Source organism: Ananas comosus, linkage group 14, assembly GCF_001540865.1.
Source record: "Ananas comosus cultivar F153 linkage group 14, ASM154086v1, whole genome shotgun sequence".
Lineage (NCBI taxonomy): Eukaryota > Viridiplantae > Streptophyta > Magnoliopsida > Poales > Bromeliaceae > Ananas > Ananas comosus.
In genome coordinates this window covers 2,390,936-2,417,740 of record NC_033634.1, presented here as the reverse complement: position 1 = coordinate 2,417,740, position 26,805 = coordinate 2,390,936, and the positions used below count along the sequence as shown (strand labels likewise).

The following is a 26,805-nucleotide window of genomic DNA, read 5'->3' as shown; positions in this document are numbered from 1 at the left end:
TTTGTTGGGAGTAGCACCGATGAATTGACAGGTGAGACCGCTACAATTTAAAAAAAAAAAAAAAAAAAAAAGACCAATCTAACATTTTTATTGGCGATTTTACATTAAAAAAATATATATAGATATAAAAATATATTATTTTTATCTCTTTAACAAAAATTCGGAGACGACGACACGCACGTACTGGCCTGCTCGGGCTTGCATTTTGGCGGGCTCGCTCTCGCGGTCCCTTTTCTTCCTCTCCTCTCCGGTTAATTACTTTTTTCTTTTTTTCTTTCTTTTTTTTTTTTTTGGGTTCTCACCGCCTCTTCACCTTCCTCCCCCTTCCCCTCTCCCACCACCACCACCACCAACACCACCACAAAACCCTAAAAATGGCGGATTCCGGCGACTTCCGCGGACCCGCCGCGACCTCCGCGAGGCCCGGGGCGGGGATCATCACGCGGATCCGCGTCGAGAACTTCATGTGTCACAGCAGCCTCAGCATCGAGCTCGGCGATTGGGTCAACTTCATCACCGGCCAAAACGGAAGTGAGAAGCTCTCTATCCCTCTCCCTGTGGGAACCTCTCTCTCTTTCTCTCTACTCTTTGATCGCTTCTTCTTCTTCTTCTAGCTAGGGTTTCTGATGATGGTCGTTGGTTAATAATCTAGGCGGGAAGAGTGCGATACTCACCGCGCTTTGTGTGGCGTTCGGGTGCCGTGCGAAGGGCACGCAGAGGGCGGCCACTTTGAAGGATTTTATAAAGACCGGTTGCAGGTGATTCGGATCTTCCTTGAAGTTACACTTTTGAAAGAACTTCAAAACGCCCCTCTTTGGTATAGCTTATCTGTAGTTTACTACCTTATTGTTCAAAGTGTTGCACTTACTGTGACAGCAAAAGAGTAGCAAATTTCTACGTTTTATGAACCACATGGCTGTGAAATATTGCCCTTTAAAACCTTATGATTTGTGCTTTGCGATTTTTTTTGTAAAATTTAGTACTATATTACCCCGTTGCTGACAGCAGTGCCTTATGAAAACAAAAAAAGAAACCACATAGTTGTTATTGTACTAAACTTGGTGTTTGATTAGGCTAGGAAAGCAGTAAGCTATATCTTACATGTACTAAACATGGCATTTGGTTTGGTGCCATTGAGCTGACCCGAGTCACGGGTCTCAATCTGATGTTTGTGACACTAAAAGTTTTGAATTGTAAATGAGTTTAAGTATTGTTTTTGACTTGCAGTTATGCTGCCATCTTTGTGGAAATGAAGAATCAAGGAGAGGATGCTTTTAAGCCTGAAGTCTACGGCAATTTGATCATTATAGAACGCAGGATAACTGAATCAACTAGTTCCCTTGTTTTAAAGGATCATCAAGGTTGGTAAAATTGCTCTGCTTCTTCATTTTATATAAAATCTTGGAAGAGCTTCTGTTGAAGGCAGAAGCAGCAGCAGAAGCAGGTGCAGGAGCTTCTATTTGGAGCTTAGGCTTTTTGATCTTCTAAAAGCCTGTTTTGGCTTCTTGCTCAAGTTAAAAGTATAAGAACTTCTTGTTGCCAAATATGTGGCTTCTACTTCTTAGTTTGTTATCATATATGCTCATATGCTCTTATGTATGGAGGACTTTGGTTCATACCTTTTTGTGTTTGGAACTCAGGTACTATTATGTTTTCTGCTTTTGCATTTATGCTATTTTTAAAATTCGAAGCTCCACTGGTGGCATGTGTTTTACTTTTCTATATTTCTCGTGGCGATATTATTGCATATGTAATATTTCTTTGTTGCCTTTCAATAGCACATCTCCAGATTTGAAACAAGAAGTTTTTTGGTTGTAGTTAATAAAGATATTTCCAATCTATATGTAGCATTTTTCTCACTAACTCACAGCTTGAAGTTTCATATTTGTATGTTAATTATTTTTTCTAGTGTGAACAGGAAGAAAGGTTGCGCATCGTAGAGACGATCTACAGGAACTAATTGAGCATTTTAATGTGAGTAAACTATTTCTAACTTCTAACCTTAGGTTGAGCACCTCATTTAGTTTTTCTCAAACTGAGATTTGTTCTATCTCCTTCAAATACTTAACTATGGTTTTAGTTATCTTTATCTGTTGGTGCACCCTGTAACCATTTTGATAATATCAGAGTGATACTACTAGGCAAATACTTGTTTAGTGTTGAACCATTTTTCATGAAGATTACTATTCAAAATATTCCTTTTTTGTAAATCTAGTAATTTCATCCGCTTTGGACCTTTCCACTTTCTAAATCTCAATCTTTTACTTGCAGTGATACCTCTATATAGGAGCTTTTATTCCTTTCCTCTAGTGGTGGAACTAGTGTTTATATGGATTGGCTATATTATAGATTCATACTCTTGTTCAGTGTACCTTTAGCATTACTATAAAATATACATACTCATTCTGTTGGTAATATCATCTCTGGGAATTGGCTTACATACTCGGCTTTTCCTTGCTTGATGCAGATTGATGTTGAGAACCCATGTGTGATAATGAGCCAAGACAAAAGCAGAGAGTTTTTGCATTCCGGGAATGACAGAGACAAGTTTAAGGTTAACCACGCTATCAAATTTAGACTGCACATCTGCTAACTGTTGTGCCACATAAAAAAATTAGCTTCATGTTGGTAATTTTAGTGTAAATACTTTGTCACTATGCCCTTCTTGGTACCTTCATTTAATATGTTTATTTTTGGATTGTTGTTTATTAGATAATAGGTGGACAGAATTAATTTACTTAGCCTTGTGAATGTCCTGCTATGTTCTAGAGGTAGACTAGTTGCTGGAAAAAGTGGGCTGCAACCGACTGCTTTCCCGGTCGGTGACCTTAGGAACATTAACAGTAGAGTGATCTATTTGAGCAGCATTAGTTCCACTCATATGTCCTGGTTTCTTTTTATGTGGTCTAATTATATAACTTGGCAGTTCTTGCCTAATTCGCTTTGTGGATTTGTAATTTTGTGCAGTTCTTTTTCAAGGCTACTCTTCTCCAACAAGTGAGTGACCTACTAGACAATATCAGAAACCAACTTAGAACTGCAGCTTCAATCGTTGAAGAATTGGAAAAATCAATTAGTCCAATAATGAGGGAACTTGATGAGTTGCGTGAAAAGATTAAGAATATGGAGCATGTAGAAGAAATAGCTCAAGAACTGCAAGATTTGAGAAAAAAATTGGCTTGGTCTTGGGTTTATGATGTTGACAAACAAATTGAGGAACAAAATGCAAAAATTGAGAAGCTGAAAGAGCGAATTCCTGCTTGCCAAGACAAAATTGATCGAAATTCGGTAAGTTAATTCTCTCAAGATCAGATGTATTGTTAGTTTATTAGGCATAGTAATTGATGTTGTTATTCTGCATTAACTTGATAATAAATTGTTATTTTTTGATGGTTTTTTCTCACTGGAACTGGTTCATGCTTATGGAAGTTGTAGGATTTCTATTGGAGGTTTAGATTTCCGTGATATCAGAACTCTGACATGAATGTCCATTCAATAGATGTTTGTAGATTGTTGACTAATCTACAAACTTTATTACCTTATCAATGCTTTCTCATATTTTCTCCTTTTTTTTTTTTTTTCTTTCTCTCTTTATTTTACCCGAAAACCTTCATTGACACTTATGTACTATATAGTTATGCCACTTGGGTCATTCAATAGAGGAAAGTGTAATTCAATTGTAAGGATCCGACTCTTCTTGCAAACAAAGTGGTTAAACCTATTTGTCAAAGCTTTCTTCAACTTCACTATATTGTTTCTCATATTACAATTGTTATTATTCTTGCATATATTGGCAGTCAGTTCATTTTTGATGCTGTAGATTAATGATAGTTAACAAATTCTGTTATTTCTTGACCCTAGTACAAACATTAACTTTTGTAGGCGAAGGTAGAGGAACTGAAGGGACAACTCATTGATAAGAAAGCCCACGTCACATCTTTGATGCAGAAGACATCTGAAGTGAGGAGAATGCAGGATGAATTGCAAAATAAACTCTCACTGGTATGCAAACAGTTTGAAGCAATTGCTTTCTGATGTATTTGGAGGCTTTACTTTTATCATCTTTATTTTTTCATATTAAGTATACTTTCCTAGATGCTTATGTGCATGCTTGTAGTATTCGTACTTCGTTTGTTTTTAACCATTCTTAATTGTAGAAAATGTTATCAGTAGCATGAACAGTAGAACCTCTTTCCTGGGGCAACTGTTGGATATATTACTGTTTTATATAGGCTACAAAAGAGCAGCTTGAGCTCAAAGAAGAGCATTCTCGTGGAGAAAACTTGATAAAAAAGATGACTGGCCGCTTGAAGTCACTGGAGCAGCAAATCCGTGACATTCAGGAACAACACATACGAGACACACAGGTACAACTTGTTAATTTCTTTTCTGACTCTTACTTCTGTTTTAGAAATCGACTCCTTTGTGATATCTTTGTCAGTCTCTAATGCCTCCTCCTTTTTGAACTTTCCTGTTAACTGAAGGCTGAAGAATCTGCAGCAGAGGAATGCATGAAGAAACAACAAGATGAGATTGATGCAGCTCGTTCGAGTGTTAAAAGGTCAGCTATTTTTCCTGTTCTGTGGTGTTTGAGATTGTACATGTGGAGGTGTTATATATAATTCTTTCTTGGTTCTTTGAACTTAACGTCGTAATTTTGCCCAGGTTACAGGAGGAAGAAAATGCTTTAGCTGAAAGTTTGTCGGAGGTTTCAAATACCATTAATAATCTGACTAAAGAGGTGCAGCATGTTACGACGATCATTTACGTAGTTTAACTTTAGATTTTGCTTCTATGATTTGTCTAGCTTCTTTAGTCGGATTTCGAAGGGAATTGAATGGCTGAAGTAAAGATAGCCCTCTGAATATATCGCTTTTGCATGCTTACTGGCAGAACATCTGAATTAGCTCAGATGCTTGCTGTGTAGTATCTTCATGTATAATCTTTTTGATCATTGTGATGAAATTTCTTTTATTATCCTCTTTCTTTATTTTATTAACTGTGTTTTTTTCCTCTTCTTTACATCATTTTGATGCAAACTGAACACATTGGCTTCATTGTACTAGACGTGGTAACACAAACTTATGCAGGTAGAGGAAAATGAAAGGAGATATCGTGATTTATGTTCGCAAATACGTGAGCTTCAGCAACGTCAAACAAATAAGGTCCGTCTCCACCAAGTTCTTGGTGCATTGCTTTATTCAGACCTTCTTGGTTTCTTGAAAGATCCGTAGTTTTGTTTAACAGTACTTAATTTTGCATTTCATGTGGAAATGTCTAACCCAGTTGTTGTCTGTGTTCTCTATATTAAAATAATTAATTGTCATGTCAGGTAACAGCATTTGGAGGAGAAAGAGTACTTAACCTATTACGTTCAATTGAAAGGCACCACATGAAATTTCGTAGCCCACCTATCGGTCCCATTGGAGCTCACGTGGTATATGATAGTTAGCAATCACTCTCTGTTTTTTGTTCCTAGTGATGAACGTTTGTGTTATGCAGCCTTGAAGATAAAGTGACAATTAGCTCTCTCAAGTCTTCTATAAATTATTTGTTTGAAAATTTAACAGTTGTTTGACTTAAACATTTTACAGGGAGCTAGGTGGTGTTATATTATGTATAATAATGAGTTCTTAAGTAAGCAAGTATAGAATAACTAGTTAAATCTTATTAAGTCAATTTTGCTCCTGTACATAAATTCTTGCCCTCAAACCTATCAAGGTTTTAAACTCTGGAGAAGTTCTGTATCCTCTGATAAAGTTCCCTCTTATTATTGTAGATCATGTGCCTTTCATAATTCATTAGAATATCTAGATTAGGAGCCTTTCTCTTTTGCATCATCCATGGGTATTGTTGTGTGGAGCGCATCCCACAGGGCAATATGCTGAAAAATACTATGTACCCAGTTGTGCATTTACTTTCATTTTAAAATCACAATGAAGTTTGTAGTTTTAAGTTCTTAATCTTTCTGTTAACCTTGCTAAATAATGAAGTGTTCTTTTTAATGCAGAAGTTAGTAAGTGGTGACATCTGGGCTTTAGCAGTTGACTGCGCTATTGGGAAGTTATTGGATGCTTTTATTGTAACAAATCACAAGGATTCTCTTGTTTTGCGAGATTGTGCTAGAGAAGCAAACTACCGCAACCTTCAGATCATCATCTATGATTTTGCAAAGCCTAGGTTACATCTTCTTACATTTCATTTCATCAGCTGTATATCTTTTTCTTTCAGTGTATTGAATTTCATGTCATGTGGTTGATTTGCAGGATTAGCATCCCGCATCACTTGCTTCCTTCTACTAATCACCCAACCACTCTTTCAGTTTTACAGTCAGACAATCCTACTGTGTTAAACGTACTGGTGGATATGGTGAGTATACAATCTAATGCTTGAAAATGTTTCTAAGGCGGTACACCTGTACATATTTAATACTCAATTTTATTTTGTTAAGTTTACTTTGTCGATACTCCTTTGACATCTATTCTGCTTGGGATTATGTTAAATGTGATGTGGTTCGTCAGCCATTTTAGACTATTATTAGATTTGTTTTCTTTTATACCTCTTAAAAAGGCAACGTTGCTGCCCTTTAATGTTGAGATTTCTACATACCCATTAATACTGCAAAAGGCATTTGTAATTACTGGGTCAGAGAAGTAATTTAATAGCCCATATGCAATGTGCGGGCACATATCGGTCCACGGCGTTTAAAGTTGCTAATGTATTACTCTCCATGAGCACAAGCACCATCATAAGCTTCAAAGGCTCACGACATGGTGGTCAATCTGCATTCCTGCTGTGACGGCGATCACCATAAAGACCACAGAAGCCAGCTTTGCAGAACAATCGTAGGAAGAATGAATCTGCGTTGCGGCTGTCTCCTGATTATTGTGCCATGACAACCTGTAACTATTTGCTTGTTACGTAGGATTTCATTTGATCATGAATAGAGTAGCATGATCGCAATTCTGGTATCACATCTCATGACTTATTCTGTTTCTTATATTAAACTTTATGTTTCATATTCTTATGGGATGCATTATCTCTTGTTCAGGGTCATGCTGAAAGACAGGTCCTTGTTCAGGACTATGAAATGGGAAAGTCTGTTGCATTTGAGCAGCGAGTACAGAATTTGAAGGAAGTATATACGTCTGATGGATATCGAATGTATGACTTTTACTTCATTGTATCTCTTTTATATATTTGTCATCTTTTGTGCCTGCTTTATCATTTTTGCTTTCTTTACTTTGGTCAATTACTTCACCATAGCTAGTAACTCAACCGCACAAACTTGGTTCCAGTTACCATCCGAGAACTGCTTATCATGGCCTACTTGCTAGTTGCCACTAAATGGCCTACTTGCTAGGTGCTGACTAGCATGGAAATCCCTGTCTATTTTAGATCACTTAAGAAACTCTTTTGACATTGGGTTCTAGACATTGTGTAATGTCAATGATTGCTCGGGCTTCTTTTTCTGAAAAGCTATGCAGTACTATTGCTTGCACTCCATTCAATATAATGGAGAACAAGGACAGGTTTATGATGTTGAAAATTTGTTACAACAGTTGATAGAGAATTTAAGTGCTTCCTCGTATTTTGAAACATGTACGAAATTCCAATGACGATGTCATCATAGCTTTGAGGCTTCACTCATAGTGCAAAGCCTGAAATTTACTGTACTTTGTAAAGAAAAGGATGTTACTCAAGGGCCATTATTAGCTGTCAACTCATGGACGCTTCTTTTATAATCATTTTATTTTATGATGTATCAGGTTCTATAGAGGTTCAGTCCAGACTACACTCCCTCCAAACAGAAGGATGAGGACTGGTCGTTTATGCAGTTCACTGGATGATCGAATAGATAATATTCAAAAGGAAGCTTCTAACATTAAAGAAAATATTCAAGAATGTAAAGGAAGGAAAAGGAATGCAGAGGAAGCACGTCGGGATGTTGATGTTAGAATACAGAGTGTGAAGGTAATGACCTTCAGATTGTCATCCTGTGATAACTTTTTTGTTATCTAACATATTTCTATTTATTTGATCAGAGGCGACGTTTAAATGAGGATCGCCTTTTAATGTCTAAGCAAATGAAACTCCAAGATATGAAGAATAATTTTGCTGCTGAGAATAACCATGAACCTGCACCAAATGTTGAGGAGATTTACGAAGAAATCTCGGTGTGTTTGATATTTTCATTGAATCTCTTCTTTGTTGAAAGGGTGCATTTTAGGCCCTAGATTAGGAAGTATTTTATAGTTGTTCTCTCATTGTTTCTTGCAGCAAGTGCAAGATAGTATTCAGGGAAAGGAATTGACCCTAGAAAAAATCAAAGTTAAATTGTCTATGGCAGAAGAGAAATCTAGTGATCTAAAAAGATCCTTTGAGAGCTTGTGTGGTATGATATCACTTCAATCTTCCTGATGCACTATATTCATGTACTTTCATACTGTAACACATAATATTTAACCGATGGGGGTGTGAGAACTGTCCTGCGTTCAGTTATATTATTTCATACAGGGTTAATCATCTTGTTGCTATCTTAACTTGTTTCAGATTCTGCGGAAGATGAAATGGAAGCTATTGATTTAGCAGGGAGTGAACTACAATTGATCGAAGAGAAATTACGGTCGGCAGACGAAGTATGCTGTTTAATTGATTAGTTATTCTTCATCTGTTAAATATTAGTTTTGGTGCTAGCTGATCCTTGTTGTATTAGGAGAGAGCCCATTATGAAGGGATCATGCAACAGAAAGTACTACCTGATATTAAAAAGGCGGAAGAAGAACATGAGGAGCTCCAACGTAATCGTCAGGTTATCAATACTTGCAACCTTTTACCCAAATCTCCTATGTATCCGTGAAAGGAGTTTTGTTAGTAGTCAGTTGTGAGCTATATCAAGCTATATCTTAGCTATATCCTTTTTTTCCCTCCCTTACTATGGTTGGAAGTTTACCTTGATGAACTAAAGCACTTTGACTTTGAGATGAATTAACTCGGTATATACTATGTTCAAAGAACTACGATGTCCATGAACATTAGTTCCCTTTCTACAGTTCATGATGATGACAATTGCTTCCTTAATGTTATTTTTCTTGTGCATATCTGTTTGTCTTTAAGCTAGTAGTAGAGCCTAAAGAAACTTTGAACTGATATGAGTAGGCGTAGCTAATATTTCTGATTTTGTAGCGCTGCATCTCTTTTCTCTATTATGATACAAAATGTTCTTCGACTTTTGTTAGTTTCTGTGATTCCCTTTGCTGGAAAGAATACCTTTTTTTTGCTAATGTATGGTACCACTTTCAGGAAAACTTTAGGAAGGCTTCTATCATATGCTCTGAGAGTGAAGTGGAAGCTTTAGGAGGTTGTGATGGGGCTACTCCGGAGCAACTGAGTTCAAAGATGAATAGATTGAAGCAGAGGAATCAAAAGGAAAGCCAGAGGTCTCTCATCAGTTACATGGTTTCTTGATGTATGTTCTATCACGACTACTTAAAATAATTCAATGTTGACCGAATTTGTTCATACAGGTACACTGAATCCATTGATGATCTTAGAGCATTGCATGATAAAAAGGAGCGTAAAATTTTGAGGAAGCAACTGATGTATGCAGCTTTCAGGGAGAAGTTAAATGTAAATGTTATTTTCAAGTACATCACTCTTTTGATACTGAATTTGCTTGTTGTCTTTAACATTTTCAACTGCTGATGGTTATTATCATTAGATAAATTCTTTGACTTGTCCAAATGATTAAAGCAAAGTAACAGATTAGGGGCCTTCTAATATCAAACTGCTTAAGTTCTTATCAGCCAACTGATTATTGTATCTCTTGTCGGTATTAATTAAAGTGTCTACTTTCCTGCCACATTGATGTCAATTGTAGAGGCATAGCCTAAAAGATTTTGAACGAATTGCTTGTAATAAACCTGAAACTCCAAATGCTTTCATTGGATGAACTTTTTACTAGAATATTGTAAGTTTAGTGCATTGTTACAATGATTAGCAACTTGGAGTGTGTCTACAGAGAGTTGCACATTTTGTTGCCGCAATAACTTATTAGCTTTTTAGATGTGCATTAGACTGATACCTAAGATAATGTTTCTTATCTGCAGCTAAGCTTTTACAGGCCATCAGTAGTTTTCATTAATTTCATTTAGGATTGCTCCATACTGTTTCCATGTTTGAAGAAACTTCTTCATTTCTCAGGATAAGTATTGGACACATCTTTAAAAATCTCTAACAAAAGCTTAGTTGGTACCGTAGGCATGTGAACGAGCACTTGATTTGCGCTGGAACAAGTTTCAGAGGAATGCTAGTCTTTTAAAGCGGCAGTTGACTTGGCAGTAAGCCTAATTTGCTTCTTAATGCTTTATTCTCCTGTTCTAGCTCTTTGTAGAGTAGTTTTTTTTTTTTTTGGTTCCCTCTTTTTGGTGCTAAAAGCAATTTTTTTCTGTTTCTCACAACTGTTTGCTTTTATTCGGGAAAAGATTCAATGGACATTTGAGAAAAAAAGGCATCAGCGGACACATTAAGGTAGACTATGAGGAGAAGGTTTTAACAGTGGAGGTAAGTTGATCTATATCATCCAGGGAGTGCTTCTTCTACTTTTATAAATTATAACACCTTTTTTGTGCAACAGGTTAAAATGCCTCAAGATGCATCTGGCAACACTGTTCGGGATACAAGAGGGCTTTCAGGTTACTTGTGGTTCATTTCGTAACAAAATCATTTTCTTTGTGCTTTTTTGGTATTTTTTCTAATTTTCAAATCCTTTTTCCAGAACGAGTTCATTTGATGCCTTTCTTAGTCTCTCTCTCTTCTTCTTCTTCTTCCTTTTTTTTTGTGCTTATTCCCAATCTCCCAGTCAACACACTATTTATTTTCTTCTTCAGTTTGTCGTTGTTTGAACTTCTTTACTGATATTTTCGGGCAATCTTTTAGGTGGAGAACGATCTTTTTCCACTCTTTGCTTTGCTTTGGCTCTCCACGAAATGACTGAAGCACCTTTTCGAGCCATGGATGAATTTGATGTATTTATGGTGAGTAGCCATTTAGATTTTCCCTTCCATTTTGCTCCCGAAATTTCTATTATTCAGATGAAGAAGCATTCTCTTGAATCATATATGGTTCTTTCATAGGATGCGGTCAGCCGAAAGATAAGCTTAGATACTCTGGTGGACTTTGCAGTGGCACAAGGATCTCAGTGGATATTCATCACCCCTCATGATATTAGGTTGGGCAAAGAAAAAGGAAAGGAGAACCAAAAAAAAAAAAAAAGAAGACCCTACCATTTTGGCCATGTTTGGCCGTGCTGGGGCTTTCGCAAAAGTGTTTCTGCCGCAAAAAGCAGAAGCCTCGAATTGGAGCTTTTGTTTTCAAGGCCTGAATGCTTTTTTTTTTTTTTTTGTTGGGTGCTTCTTGCAATAGCAAAGCTTTACATTTACTGTTATCCAAACACTTGGTTTTTGGAAGCTTCATCTTCTAGAGTGGAGCAGCAGTTCCAGAAACTGGGACCAAAAAAGGCACTTGTCATGATTCATGCAATCCTTTCATGTCACCTACAACTGACACAACTTTCTCTTACCTGCACTTGTGATTCAGCATGGTGAAGCCTAGAGAGAGGATCAAGAAGCAGCAAATGGCGGCGCCTCGTGGTTAAAAAGTGCATAACTTATCTCTACTTTTCTTGGGTTTAGTTGATTACCAGAGAATGTCCAGCATCTCCAGATTAATTGCAGCGAAAATGACTTGAGTAATCAGAAACAATTCCTTAGGGGGAATGTACTGTTGTTATTATTGGTATTTTGGTAGATAAGAAGGCTCTTTCGAGTGATGCAAATGTGCTCACTAGTGGCATTCTTATAACTGCAGTAAAACATTTTCCTGTAATAACCGCAACTCCATATTTGTAAATATGTGTTATTAAACATATCTTGATGCATATGATTACTGTGGGGGTGGTGACTGATCGATATGATATGAATGGTAAATCACATCTCCCCCCTTTGTTGGGCAACCAAAATATAGAAGTCCATCTAAAAGGGTATTCACCACATACAATTCAAAGTTTAAAAAAAAAAAGGGATAAAAAAGGCTATTAATTTGTACTTGAAATCACAATAAAATTAATTAATATGTCACCGATCTAAAGAAAAACACGTACAAAACTTTTGAATAATGTTCTGAATTAGTTACCAAACCATTTGAAATTTTGATTTTACTATATGATTTTTTTAAATTTGTTTATTTGAATTAGTCAATAGTATATACTAAGTAAATTTATAAAGATAAATGATGTACAAATTTTAAAGTCAAAGTCCCATTAGTCTTAGTCAACTCAAAATAGTATATAATTTTTTACGTTTTTACTCTAAAATAATAGTAACATCACATTAAGTTATTATTACATTATTACGGCATCACCGAGAGGGATCATGGAAGAGAGAAGTTACTTCTTGCATTAGATACACTCGATTATTCACGAACTTTAAGCTAGACTAAACTATGGAGGTTTCAAATCTATATCTAATTAGCAGATATAATCTCCATAGTCTAAAATGCCCACTTAACAAAATGAAAAAAAAAAAATCTTAAAACTCTATTACCTAGCCATAAGTTTTGGATGATAAGGTGCACCAGGTGTAGACAATAGTTTTATCTCTCTCCCTCGTAAAATGTCTTTTGTGTAGCATATGTTGCGTGTATAATTTGTACCAAACCATGCCTTTAAACTTTATGAAATTGCAACAATCTAATCACATGCAGTGGCAACTTTAAGTTGAAAGGATGTCTATATATATCTGTATTCTTTCTTGCAAAATTTTTGGTTGCTTTTTCTTTTGCCTCTTTTCCTTCCTCATTTTTATTATTATTTTACATTAAAATAAAAAAATAAAAAATACTATTTGAACATTCAAAAGTAAGATTTAACTCTTAGAATCGGCCCATCATAAAAAATAGGGAAAACTTTAAAAACCCCCCTTGTGGTTTCATACTTTTTCACTTTAGTACCCTGTGGTTTAAAATGTATCAAGTTAGTACCCNAGTGATAAAGTGAGAAACCACATGGTACTAACTTGATACACTTCAAACCACAGGGTACTAAAATGAAAAAGTGTGAAACCACAGGGGGGTTTTTTGAAGTTTTCCCTAAAAAATAAGATTGCAACTAGATTAGTATAATAATAAAATAAACCATCGAATGAATAAAGTGTAAGATTTATATTTATTTTTAAAATATAGAGATAGTATTATTTAAAAATAATTTAAAAAATTGTGTTGAAATGAATGTAAAGATGAGGGATTAGTCGTGAACAGTTTCGCGAATTTTTAAGATTGCTCCGCCGCGAGCCACTCATCTCACAGTATTAGGATCCATTACCTCCATATATTATGTTGTTTAAATTGTTAATTAGCACTTTAAGCCATACTAAAATCGGGAAAAAAATAATAAATTAATTAATAAAGTAAAATGAAAAACTAATTCATTACCACCATTCTCTCTCCTCAAAGTTCTCCTCCTCATTTCGTGTCTCAAAGGGGACAAAAATCGTACTCCCTCCCCCTCAAAGCCTTTTTCGTATCTCTTCGGCTCCGAAATCCGAATCCCCTCGTCGCCCGAACCCTAAAACCCAAATCCCCCAAACCCTAGCCATTTCCCATTCCCCACCTTCCTCCCTTCCTCCCCTTTCGAAAACCCTAGCTAGGGCAGAGTAAACCCTCTCGTGACGATCGATTCGGTTCGGCGGCGCCCGGAAATGGAGGGGCAGGATGCGGCGTCGGCGGTGGGGAAGGAGGGGGCGGCGGAGGAGGACGGGGTCGTCTCCGCGTCGGCGCTCGCCAAGGAGGCCGCCGTTCTCTTCCAGAACCGACGCTACGCGGAGGGCGTCGACATCTTGAAGCAGCTGCTGCTGAAGAAGCAGGACGATCCCAAGGTACGCGATTTGATCCCGTTCGGGACGATGGGGATTCTCTGTTGTTGCTCGAGCTTTTGATTTAGCTGTTAATTACTTGTAAAAATGGGCTTAATTTACTATCTGCGTTCAGTTCTTTTGATAATTCATCATGCCCTATGGAAAAGATTCGACCTTTACTGGAAAGAATTCAAGCTTTTTAACTTTGGATAATGTTCATATACTGAGCTAGAAAGGACATCTGAATTTGTATTAACTCAAAGAGTTGGGATCATAAACAGCAGATCAGGAAAAAAAAAAAAAAAATTCAACAACATCAATGGTGAACAATTGATGCCTTCTTTCGGATTTTACATCGGAGAAGTGTGTGAACGGACAAATTAGTGTAGTTTGATGCGCTTCTTCTGAAGTGGATTATGCATGATCTGTTGGTCCGATTAGGATGCCTGAAATTGGATAACAGTTATGATGTTTTCTTATTGGTTAAACCTGGTGCACCGAACTTGCAAGTAATGTTAAGTGTGCATACCTGACTATGGGTAGACTCATAAGTCTTGGTCTTCATGCAACTATTCTCAAGGTAAATCCTTTAGCAAAGATAGGTTTCTATTACTCTACTCTTGTTACAATGAATCACTCTATTTAGATGAGCTGATGTTGAGGACCTGATGTTGAGGACCTGTTTGATGGTTTAATATCCGAAATTTGACTGTGAACCGCAAGTCTTGCTGAAACTTGGCTAATTTAATTGTATGCTCACATTGGCGCGAAACTTCTTGTCAGTTTCTCTCAAAATGCTTTGATTTGGTTCATCAATTTTTCAGTTCTTAGGGTAGAAGAGAGAATTGTTGGAGGGGAGAGTAGGACTGATGTAGTGTTAAAAATTGTAGAAGGCAATGAAATTTGGGCAGAACATATATGTAAAGACATGATATATGTAAAGACATTTTCAACTCTTAGTCTAATTTGTGAGTTTGATACCAAATTACGTAAGCCTATAAAGGACAAACAACATGTGTAGAAGCATTTGGTTGGAAAACTTACCAAGTTGACTTGAAACTTGACCAAGTTGAGTTGGCCATGGACTTCGCATGTGCAAGACTCAATGTCAAGAATCAGTCAAACTGGTTTAACTTGGCAAGAGCTCAAAAATTGGGAACTAAGTTTTCGAGTTTTTGCCAAGTTGAACCAAGTTTGACTGAAATGCGACTTGAGAAATTGGTTCAAGTCTCCAAGACGAACTTGACTAATTTTCTGCAGATTTGAGAAAAGGGAGTTATATACGAGTAATTTTGAATGTTAGGTTCAGTTTCTGTATTCTGTAGCAGAAAAAGAAGAAAAAGAGAGATACTTGAGGACATAAAAGGACATAAAAGAAAAAACAAGATAGATGTGAGCAATTTGAAAGAGCGGATAGGTCTTTGTGTAGAGTTAACTGCTATTTTTAACGGTGTATTAACAGAACTTGAAGTTAACGGTATTTTGGAAACAAGTTGGACTTCAGAGGAATGATTCCACCAATTAAACTTTTGTAGGGTAAATGTGAAAATCAGGTGCCTTTGAGGGGTACGTAGGCAATTGTCGCTGTTTAATTTGTCATTCATATGTCGGAAATGTGTCTGACTACGTTGTAGTTGGATCCTTTTTACATTAATTTTACCGGAAGAGATGATTTACATCTCATAACATGCAAGTGTAGGACTGCAACAAACTATTGTGTTTTTGCTCTTATCAAGGCGTTCTACATAATCTGCTTAATAATAGGTATTCTATTAGGTGAATTCTCAAAGTCTACTCAGAAAGGCAAAACATATCTCAAAATTAGTAGCTATTGTAAAGATTTCTAAACACGAGTGGTATTGTCTTTTCTAGTGCCCCATAAAGTTCTCCTGATATGCATCTTTGTAATTTGACACAAAGTCAATAGTATATTTAAAGGTTTAAGAAAATGTTGCTATTAGCTATTATTTAGTAAGAGCAGATGTTATCTTGGTTATGTGACCAGCTTTTGTGTATTCAGGTCCTTCATAACATAGCTGTTGCAGAATACTTTCACGATGGTTGCCCTGATCCAAAGAAGTTGCTGGATGTTCTTGACAGGGTTAAGGTAAGCTATAAGTGGTTATTTTTGTTCATTTTTTCGCTTGTGTTACTAATTACTTTTGTAGAGTGCCCCGACAAAGTCATATACACATAGACACACACATTATATATATATATATATATATATATATATATATATATATATAAAGCACGTGTTTCAAATTACGATCTGTCGGCAGACCCATTTCAAAATTCCTCTTTTTTCGTACGCAAAATAAATAATGTAGTGTAACAAACTTTTAGTTCCTCTTTTTTCTCCAACTATTAACATTTTATTTTTTTATTAAATATTTTTATCCTTCAATATCTTTTTCTTTTTTAAGATAAATATTATATATTATCTCTATTCTATCTACTAATATTTTATTGTTATATTAAATTTTAATTTTGATTCTTTTAGTTTAAAATATATATTTAAATTTTGGATTTGTCAAAATTAAAAAATGTAGATAAATATTCAATGTATATCTATATCTACACTATATATAAATTTTATAAAATAAAGAATAGAACTATATAATTATCATAACAACTATTTAAATTTAAGTTTAGAATATGACAGGTATTTTTTTAATATTATAAAATAAATAAATTTATTTTTAAAAAATATTATAAATTTTTGAATAAATATGATGCACAAATTTATATTGATTTTTGTTATTAAAATATTTGTTACGTGCATTTGCACTTATACTCAACTAGTATATATATATATATATATAGAGAGAGAGAGAGAGAGAGCAGGGCTACTGTGCTATTAGGAGCACAGCAACCCGTGTGCTCCTAAGTTTCTAACCATTCATTAATTTTGATGGGTGGTTAAAGTGAGAGAGAGGAGAAATTGTGTTTCTCAATTTCTCCTCTTTGAATTTTTCTCCAATTTCTCTTTTCTCTCTCACCCTAACCACCTATCAAAATTGATGGATAGTTAGGAATATAGGAGTACAAGGGTTGCTATGCTCCTAATAGCACAGTAGCCTACTCTCTCTCTCTTGACATATATATACTTATTTTATTTTGTTTGTTTAATTGAGAAAAATTTTGGGGGATTTTTATTGGTTACCTGCGCATAATTTTCATTGATGTCTGCACGACATGAATCACTTGTTTGTGTCTAAGTTCTTATAACACTGCTGCCATCACTTACTTCTCTATGTTAATTTCAACCTCCTATGGTTTATGGTCAGAATTCTTTTCCTTTTTCCCCTGATTACTTAGCTTAAGTTTGTCATTTCTCTCAACGTGTCCTTCAAGGCACTTTTAGTGTTGTTTTTTCTTTTATTGCATGAGTTTACCCCTGGTCCAGTTTATGTGCTACTGCTGCGTTTACTTTTGCTCTGAAAAATTGCTTGTACTGAAGTAATTAAATAATTTTGATACAGAAGAAATACGAAGGCCTTGCTCATTCATCGAGGGAACAAGTTGAAGCTGCCAATGGCATTGCAAGCAATGCCACTGTGGGATCCAGGGGAAACTCAAATGCAGCACATCAGCTTTCTTTTGTGAATAATAGCTTGGTTGCATATTCAGAAGAGTTCGACACATCAATCGTTAAATTCAACACTGTACGATATTTAAATGACCATCATTTTCTTTTAGCTTATGCTTGTGTGGTTTTGTCCGAACGTCGGCTGAAAGATTGCTTACAGCTTGATTCCTTAAAATGATCCGTATGCAGGCAGTTATCCTCTATCATCTGCATGATTATGGGCAAGCATTATCAGTTTTAAATTCGTTATACCAAAATATTGAACCTATTGATGAGGTACTTATAGTCGATTATCACTTTCCAACTTCTTCACCCAACTTTGGTCGCTATTTTCTGAAAGGGTTTGTTAAATTTTCTGCAGACAACTGCGCTTCATGTGTGCCTTCTCTTATTGGATATTGCATTGATGTCCCAAGATGCAACGAAGGCAGCAGTAAGTTAGTTATTTTGGTGCTGATGTTTTCTTCACCTGCTTCATTGGATGGTGAACTTATAATTCACAAGTCATCCCCAGAATTCACGTTTATGCATAAGGTTATCCTGTCATTACTATTATAGTTCACATCATAATAATTGACTCGTATTAGACTTGTATCAGACCAAGTTCCGGCATACGAACAATGTTTTTTCAGTTATAGTGATGTCTTTTACTTTGTGGTTCTATGGGATTTGAGTTGATGGAGAAACCTGCCTAATCTAGTAAATTTGGAGATCAAGCTCTAATGTCAGTTGCTTAAAGCTATGAGATACAAGGATTCTGAGGTTTGCTGAAGTTTCCAATGTAGCAATCAGGAAAACATCGAAGTTAGTTATTAGTCGTTGAAAGAATTAACTGTGGTGATATGGATCAGGATACTCTATCGCGAAGGATATGACTCTTGACTTAGTATTTTGTTAGAAACTTCTTAATTGCTTTGGCATCCCACTCTTTATGTTTTTTACAAATTATATCCCAATTCATTATCAAATGTGCAGTAACTTTTTGCTTGATTTACAGGACATAATTCAATACCTGGAGAAATCTTTTGGTGTTGGTAACACAATAAACCAAAATGACAATGGAAGCATGATCCAGCACCATTCTTCGAACCAACATAAACTCCTTGCAAAAAGTAATACTGCTCCTGATGTCTCTAATTCTGATTCAACTGCGGTCGAGAACCCTTTGGTGGGGAATTTATCTGATGACTCTCTTGAATACGAGACATTATATTCAACCTTGGATAGTGGGGCCCAAAACCTGGGTCGGCCCTCACGGAATGACCTCTCAAAGACCTCTGCCGATCTTGCTGCTTCTGCTGCTGATCTAAAGCTTAAATTACAGCTTTATAAAGTCCGGCTTCTACTTCTTACGAGAAACATAAAGGTCGCGAAGCGTGAGCTTAAGCTTGCAATGAATATGGCACGTGGTAGAGATTCGTCTATAGAACTCCTCTTGAAGTCTCAGTTAGAATATGCACGTGGTAACCATCGAAAAGCTGTGAAACTTTTAAGTGCTCCTACTAACAGAACCGAGCCAGCAATGCTCACTATGTTCTACAACAATCTTGGATGCTTGCATCACAAGCAAAAAGCTCACAACACGTCGAATTTTTTCTTTACAAAAGCACTGAGACAAAGCTCATCTTTTCAATCAGAGAAGCCCTTGAAGCTTGCCACCTTTTCTCAGGATAAATCCCGTCTTATTTCATACAACTGCGGTCTACAACACTTGGTCTGTAGAAAGCCGGGGATTGCAGCGCGGTGCTTTCGAGAAGCCGTTCCGCTGTTCTACAACCGGCCACTGTTCTGGCTTCGGTTTGCTGAGTGCTCTTTATTGGCTTTAGAGATGGGGCTTCTAAGTTCGAGAAGTGATTCTTCTTCTTGTTCCGATGGAGAGATTATTAAAGTTCATGTTGTGGGTTCGGGTAAATGGCGGCAAGTAGTTGTAGACCCAGTCAACTCGGCCAACAACTATTCAGGTTCAGGAGGAGATTTGTTGTCACTTTCATTTGCCCGCCAATGTCTTCTAAATGCTCAATTATTGCTGGATACCTCTGAAGAGAAAACAGCAAAAACTGGTCTGTCAACTGCTGCATCAGAAGCCAACAATATAAAGCAAGCAATTACGGTGAGCTCTGATATAAAGGCCAATGCAAATGGAGATCCTAAAGGAGGTGCGAGTTCGATTGCCACCTTGCAGAGCTCTGTTGCTTCGTATGAGGATATGTGCAGAAAAGAGAACCACAAGATTAAGCAGGCCATCCTCGTAGACCTAGCGTTCACCGAGCTTTGCTTGGGGAACTACTTGCAAACACTTTCTGTCGTAAAAGCAGTTCAGCAGATGCCCGATTGCTCAAGAATGTATGTTTTCTTAAGCCGTTTATACGCAGCAGAAGCACTCTGTCACCTCAACAGGCCTAAAGAAGCTGCAGAGGAGTTAGCCACTTATATCGCTGAGGGGAAAAACACCGAATGGCCATTCAACGATGAAGATCTAGAGAAGTGGTTCGAAGAAAAGGGCAGCAGCGACAGTGATGATAATGTAAATGGTTCAACTAATAAGAAATCGATTTCTGAAGAGTGCAAATATTTGTGGAGTTTGAAGCCCGAGGAGGCTCGAGGAATGCTTTATGTGAACCTAGCTGTTATGTCGGCCGTGCAGGGTGATCTCGAACAGGCGAGCAGTTTCATGAAGCAGGGTCTTGGATTTTTGCCCGATAACCCAAAAGCGCTTCTTGCTTCACTTTACCTGGATCTTTTGCAAGGAAAGGCACAAGAGGCTCTCCCCAAGTTGAGACAAAGTAGGCATGTGAGATTCCTAAGAAGCAGTGTAACAGTTAGCAGCTAATTGGTGGTTTAATGGAACTTGGTATGGAAATACCTCTCAACCCCAACCCTACTAGTGTATGTTCAGCTAGATGAGATTTTCTACATCATTTATGTACCATAATAACAATGGGTCTTAGAATAAGTTTTCTCTCTCTCTCTCTCTCTCTCTCTCTCTCTCTCTCTACCTTTTATAAGAATCTCCTTCTTGGCTCTTTTGCTTCACGAGTGCTGGGGCAGATGATTTACATCTGCTAATCACCTTATATTTACATTGACAGAGGCAAAAGTGAAATTCAAAAGCCTTTCTGATTCGAATTTTTCACTACACTGGTTCTTTGCTGACATTGAAGTTTTTGGCAACATACGGGCTTCCGAAAATATCTTGTCTCAAAAAGCTCTACTTTTATTTTGTAAGTGAACCATTTTGTACCATGTTAATTAATAGGGGCAATTGCTTATATACTCTTGAAAAGTTTTCGACTTTCTGAGTTTTCGACTTTCTGATTTACTCCTCTTAGAAGACTAATATTAAAAATATTTTTTTACATTCCAATTTATTTTAAATATATTTCTAGAATTAAAATTTGTTAATGAACTCTGTTATTTGTATAAAATTATTATTTTGCCCTTTCAAATATATTCTTTCACTATCACCGACTTTTCTTGTTTGCCCTTAAGTAAGGGGCACAAAAAGTATTTTGACTTTTGGTCTTTTCAAATATACCCCTATACCGTCACTCATATTTTTTATTTGCTCGTAAGTTAAGGGCAAAATTAGCATTTTAATTTTTTTTAATTGTGATAGATATTTAACTCACGTTTAACCTAAGTTAACTTAATAGGGGATAATTGCGGGAGTATTTTACAATAATGGTGGAACATATGAAGGGTATTTTAGAAAGAAAAAAAAGTAGCGATAAATCGGATATTTTCAAACATACGAGGAGTACATAAGCAATTATCCCTAATTATAAATATCATCACTAACGCATGAGTATTCTCTCTCCTTGAAAGATGGGTTGGGGCCATTTTTGTTTCTTTAAATTAATATACCCAGTTAACTGGTTATCATCAGATCCAAAACAAAGAGTCACTAATCTCATCTTCATTTAGGCTCGTATTTGGGATACACGAACCCAAGTAATAATCATTAGCCGCCCGTGTACATTTATTTGGAGGACGACGTAGCACGACGGGCTCTCAACGACCAAAAAGAAACCACGTTCTGAGAGCGGCCCCACAACGAAAGAGGTTAAAGACCGAAAAAAGGCCAAAAAAAAATAAATAAAAGGAAGGGTCCCTACGACAAAAAAGAAAAAAGAAACCACCAAAAAAAAAAAAAAAAAAAAAAANCCTTCCACCGTTGAGAGCGGGAGGTGTTCGCTGCTCTGTGAAACCAGCCTCACGCAGTCCCCTCCACTTCAGGACCCACTGAACCCAGGCCTTCGCCAGGAACCACGTGGCCCACTGCTCAGCTTGGAACGGGCGGGCCCAAGTCAACTGCACAAATAAGAGCCCTGACCCAACGGTCCAATCAAACGTCCGCACCCATCCACAGCCCCCACTTGGGTCACAAGCTCGCGTTACTAAGCTCGGCGATCGAGGCGCTTGGAGTTGAGTTAATAAATGCTATGCATAACTCTCGTGCCCCCGATGTGGGACTAAACGCAGCGAGTGGGGCGCCCGCAGGGTATTCCCGTCAAAGTACAGAGAAGCGTGTTCCCAATTTCGCTTCAGGTTCGAAACTTTTGGGGCGCAATATCTGTTAGGCTAATATATGTATTGAATTCATCCGAAATATTGACCATTTTGATTTAGTTATTTAATTTTTTAAAATTTTGATTTTAGTAAGTCACTATTCACTATGGTTTTTAAATTTAAATAAGTCGTTTGTTTTTACATATTTAGTTAGTATATTTCGTGCATTCTTACTACTATAAATTGATTACAATAAGTTATTATTTTAAATTTTAAAGTTATATATATTTTTTTTTTCGGGCTTGATTCTGCTGTGATGGATCTGACTTTGATACAGATCATTTATTTAGATTGAATCTTGAAACATATTTGCATTAAATCTTTGAATACATTGGATATGAGATATCTATGAAATGTGAAATAGTTTTTTTTTTTTTTTTTTTTTTTTTTTTTTTTTTTTTTTTTTTTTTTTATAGAGATAGGTAGCGTGTTACCCGTTTTATTTCTTTTATTAAAAAATAAACATAGCTAAAAATGAGAATCAATTAGAATTTAAACTTGGGACCCAACCATCAAATTCTTTGCCACTTGCGCTAGGGACGATCAGTGAAATAGATTTGTTATAAGACGTCCAGTGACAAAGCTCTTCATAACGAATGAAACTGCGAACAACCACGACCCGGATTATAACCAAGGCATGTTACGTAGTTTAAATTTAAAGTTCTTCAAATTAGGAAAATAAAGCCAATTATAAAGAAAAAAAACAAAGAAAATATGGACTTTAGAGTAGGGAATTCAATGGATCATATTCGGGATGGACTTTCAAAGTTCTGAACCCAAGCCCGACTATAAAATCTGAAATCTCAATTCGAACCCGTATCCGACCAATTTAAAAATCCATATTCAAACCCGAGCCCAACCAAACATCCAAAACTCAAACCTGTGCCCGAATCCGAAAATTCAAATCCAAAATAATTATTTCTTTTTATAATTTTCAAAATATAATTATATAAATGTAAATTTTTAAATACAAATTCAAATATAGCATCAAGCAGTTATACATATATAATTATGCTAATATATTATATAGTACCAAGCGCTTGGTGCTATCGAATTTTCTGCCGTTGGATAAAAGGATATGCGGTTAGGATGGTAGCGGTCCCTAAGGTTAAGTGTAATCTAACAGGCGGAAATGATCAAAAAGTAGATCTAATGATAAAAAATTCGATAATATTAAAAGTTTGGTACTATCAATAATACAATAGCCGGACTATATATATATATAGAGAGAGAGAGAGAGAGAGAGAGAGAGAGAGAGAGTTGAGTGGGAATGCTATAGGTACGTAGTAAACGAGCTCTATTGCCATCTATTTGTTTTTTATGATGGAGCATCCAAATCGACAATCGGCGCTGGTAAACATGATCTATACCACATGAAGTATCTAAAAATCAAATTTTATATTTTTTTGATATTGTTCTTTTATCCATCAAGTGGACAAAAAAATTTAAATGATCGCCTGAAAATAAATATCTTCTAAAAAGTGATGATAGAAGTCTTGTAATCAAGATCGGGAATATAGATTTTGTTCTAAATAGTTTGAAGAATTTTTTAACCAAAATTCAATTGATTTTGATATCTTTATACCGTTAAACGAGAAAATGATTCATATCGATCATTAAAATTATAAATTTTGAAACTCTTTGATCATTAGGTTAATGATGTCGAAATAATTTGAAATTTGGTTTCTACATACTTCAAATGGTATAGATCATGCTCAACGGTACCGATTGTCGATTTGGAGGCTCCATCATCGAAAACAAATGAGTGGCAACGGAGCCCATTTGCTACCGATAACATTTCTCTCTCTCTCTCTATATATATAGTCTGACTACTATACTATTAATAGGACCAAACTTTTGGTATTATTGAGTTTTCTACTGTTAGATCTACCCTTTGATCATTTTTATCCGTTAGATTATATTATTCTACCAACCACATGCTTTAACCTAGGGGATCACTATCATCCTAACCGTATATTTTTTCATGCAACGGCCGAAAATTCGATAGCATTAAATATTTAGTACTATCGATAGTACAATAGCATAATTCTCTCTCTCTCATACAACAACTGAAAACTCGATAGTATTAAGCATTTGGTATTATCGATAGTATAGTAGCATAATTTTCTCTCTCTTTTTCTATATATATATATATAATGTAAAATAATTTCGGCTTCAGATTTAGTTCAGGTTTGAATTACGTTCAATCAAAATCCATACTTGAGTCCAAATCTATCGAATTTTCGTTTTTAATATTCATACATCCAAATTTATTCAATATTAGATTTATCCACTCTATTATGATTCAAATTCGAATAAAATTTTAAGTATTTGTATTTATTGAAATTCCTACTGTTGAGTTTAGACTTTTGAAAATAGTGAACGGTAGATTAGACATTTTTTTTTAATGAGTTATTAAAAATTAAGGAAAAATACATGGACGCTATCCAAAAAAAACATTAATTGAACTGCTTTTCAACAACAAAAAGAAAATGAAAAATATACAGAAAAAAAAAACTCTTGCCCATAAAATATAATCTAGCCAGTTGTTTATAATATGCAATTAATATTCGAATTCTAAACTAATAATAAATAATTGATAATTAATTAGACCGTAATCGCCTCAGTGAAGATACTCTCCGTATATTAATATTAATTTTTCTTTATATGAAAATATTTATCCGTACCCTATATTATTTATCATCCAGCAAATGGAATTACCACCGCTATTTGCTAAAATATACGAGAAAAACGAGAAATAAGGGGTACAAAAATAAAATAAAATAAAATGAAAAAAAAAAGAGTTGTCACGGACTCGCATAAAACCATGCACCCATTCACGGACGGGTACATATCCATGACGCACACCCACCGACCCTTCTTTCCGAATCCCCACAACGCAACAACCACTAAAACATGGGCGCGAAAAACAAAAAAAAAATTCTTTAAAATATGTCAGTAACACCTTATTCTCTCACTACAACAGAATTAGGTTATAAAGACATATATTTGGAACACTTTTAAGTAAGTATTCCATTTATGCTAAAACTTAAAACATCTATTAATGCCTAAATATAAAGCACAATCCAACCAAAAATAAAAGATTACTCTACTCAACCCACACACCCAGTCTATTTGGCCCGATTACAAACAGAAAAGAAAAAAAAAAGAAAAATCAATTACCATCTTTTCTTCTCTCTTTACTCAATCCACTGAAATTCTAGACGAAGAGCATTTACTGTCGTCCTTCTCCACCACCGCAGCCAACGAGATAGAGTTTCGGCGATTGCTAAATACTTAAATAAATGTTGGTAAATTAGCAGCACTTTTTTAGATTATAGCGACACTTTTTAACTGTCACTATATACCTAGCGACCCCACATATAGCAACACTTTTTAGAAGTGTCGGTAATTTTAGCTAGTAGTACTTTTTTGACATGGATCTATATTTAAAAGTGTTGTTATAGACCGTTTTTTTTGTAGTGTCTCTCTACGTTTCCGATCAATTAAATTATCCTATTATTGTCATCTTTACACAGGCAGAAACTCTCCCTCTTTTTTCTCTCTCACCACTTTTTTCTTTTTAGGGTAAACTACAAAAACCATCACTGTAATTTCGCGCTTCTTCACTTTAGTATCATGTGATTTATTTAATCACTTTAGTATTCTATGATTTTATTTTTCTCTTTTCATTATCCCCTCTATTAATTTTTTGCATTATATCAATGATAAAGTTAAAATCATATAGTACTAAATATTCAATAAAATAAAGTATCTGAGATTTTTTATATATGAGATTTTATACTGCATGATACTAAAGTGAAAAATACAAAACTAAAGAAGTGATATTTGAAATTTATTTTATTTTTATTTAGGGTATTAAAGTGAAAAATGTGAAACGACAAGAGTGATAGTGAACAAATAGCTTTTTTTTTTGTTTTTTTCATGTCCTTCCAATCTTAGATTCAAACATTGGTAAGCACATGGCCTCTCTCTCTCTCTCTCTCTCTCTCTCTCTCTCGCTTTTGGCAACACTCACATGGCTAGCTGGTGCTTTATCTTTTTCTTTCTTTCTCCTCCCTTCTATTTATCTCTCTCTCTAAACTATTGCTTGGATTTGTCCATGTGTCATAAATCCTTATTTTTGATCTTGTAAAATCTTAAATGTAAGTTATTATTGACTGTGACCTACAATTTCAAAACAGTTGTTATATAATTTTAAAAATCTAATTATTCAAACGTACAGTATTAACAATCTCAACAAATTAAGATACACATATTAACATATACCGGATAGAAATGATATGAAAATTACACCCAAAATTCTGTAAAGGTAAAAAAAAAAAAAAAAACTTGCTTTAACTATGCATCATTTTGATTGGATTACCTAATTTTTTTAAAAAAAATTTAGCTTTAGTACCCAACATTTTAATTTTTAAGTAATTTGATGACTCTTAAGCTAATTGCTTATTTTAATAAATTTAATGTTACATAAATAAAATAAAATAATACTAATTATATCCGTAATGATAAATAACGCATTTAGAATTTTAAGTTAAAAAGTTATTAATTGGTTCAAATCAAATGAATTAAAAGGTCAGATAGTAAGATCAAAATTTTCAAAGATTAGATAGTTAAATTCTAATCTGAGATAAATTTTATATATTTTTACCTTCCCGAAAACACGTGTGACTTAAGACTGACCTGCAGACATTACATAAATATTAATCTAAT

At 35.4% G+C, this 26,805-nt stretch overlaps 2 protein-coding genes across 6 annotated transcripts; both read left to right on the top strand.

The window, feature by feature from the left end:
- LOC109720474 (structural maintenance of chromosomes protein 6B-like) lies at positions 229 to 11,928 on the top strand. Of its 4 annotated transcripts, none has more exons than XM_020247618.1 (28): positions 229 to 531; positions 653 to 758; positions 1,228 to 1,361; positions 1,919 to 1,974; positions 2,468 to 2,554; positions 2,968 to 3,288; positions 3,883 to 4,002; positions 4,233 to 4,367; positions 4,485 to 4,561; positions 4,666 to 4,741; positions 5,091 to 5,165; positions 5,333 to 5,437; positions 6,011 to 6,180; positions 6,267 to 6,369; positions 7,052 to 7,164; positions 7,770 to 7,974; positions 8,046 to 8,177; positions 8,281 to 8,395; positions 8,554 to 8,639; positions 8,717 to 8,812; positions 9,304 to 9,440; positions 9,528 to 9,630; positions 10,261 to 10,340; positions 10,485 to 10,563; positions 10,637 to 10,694; positions 10,939 to 11,036; positions 11,136 to 11,230; positions 11,599 to 11,928. In XM_020247618.1, exons 1-28 carry the CDS (start codon positions 375 to 377, stop codon positions 11,654 to 11,656), a joined length of 3,177 nt encoding a protein of 1,058 aa, XP_020103207.1. In that variant the 5' UTR covers positions 229 to 374; the 3' UTR covers positions 11,657 to 11,928. The 4 variants fall into 4 exon arrangements, with proteins under 4 accessions (XP_020103207.1, XP_020103209.1, XP_020103208.1 ...); XM_020247620.1 differs by having other exon boundaries at positions 399 to 531; positions 619 to 758; XM_020247619.1 differs by having other exon boundaries at positions 402 to 531; positions 615 to 758.
- Positions 13,497 to 20,635, top strand: LOC109720419 (CCR4-NOT transcription complex subunit 10-like). 2 transcript variants are annotated; one of them, XM_020247511.1, is made up of 6 exons: positions 13,497 to 13,931; positions 15,931 to 16,017; positions 17,399 to 17,578; positions 17,692 to 17,778; positions 17,864 to 17,935; positions 18,500 to 20,635. In XM_020247511.1, exons 1-6 carry the CDS (start codon positions 13,755 to 13,757, stop codon positions 20,330 to 20,332), a joined length of 2,436 nt encoding a protein of 811 aa, XP_020103100.1. In that variant the 5' UTR covers positions 13,497 to 13,754; the 3' UTR covers positions 20,333 to 20,635. The 2 variants fall into 2 exon arrangements, with proteins under 2 accessions (XP_020103100.1, XP_020103099.1); XM_020247510.1 differs by having other exon boundaries at positions 17,396 to 17,578.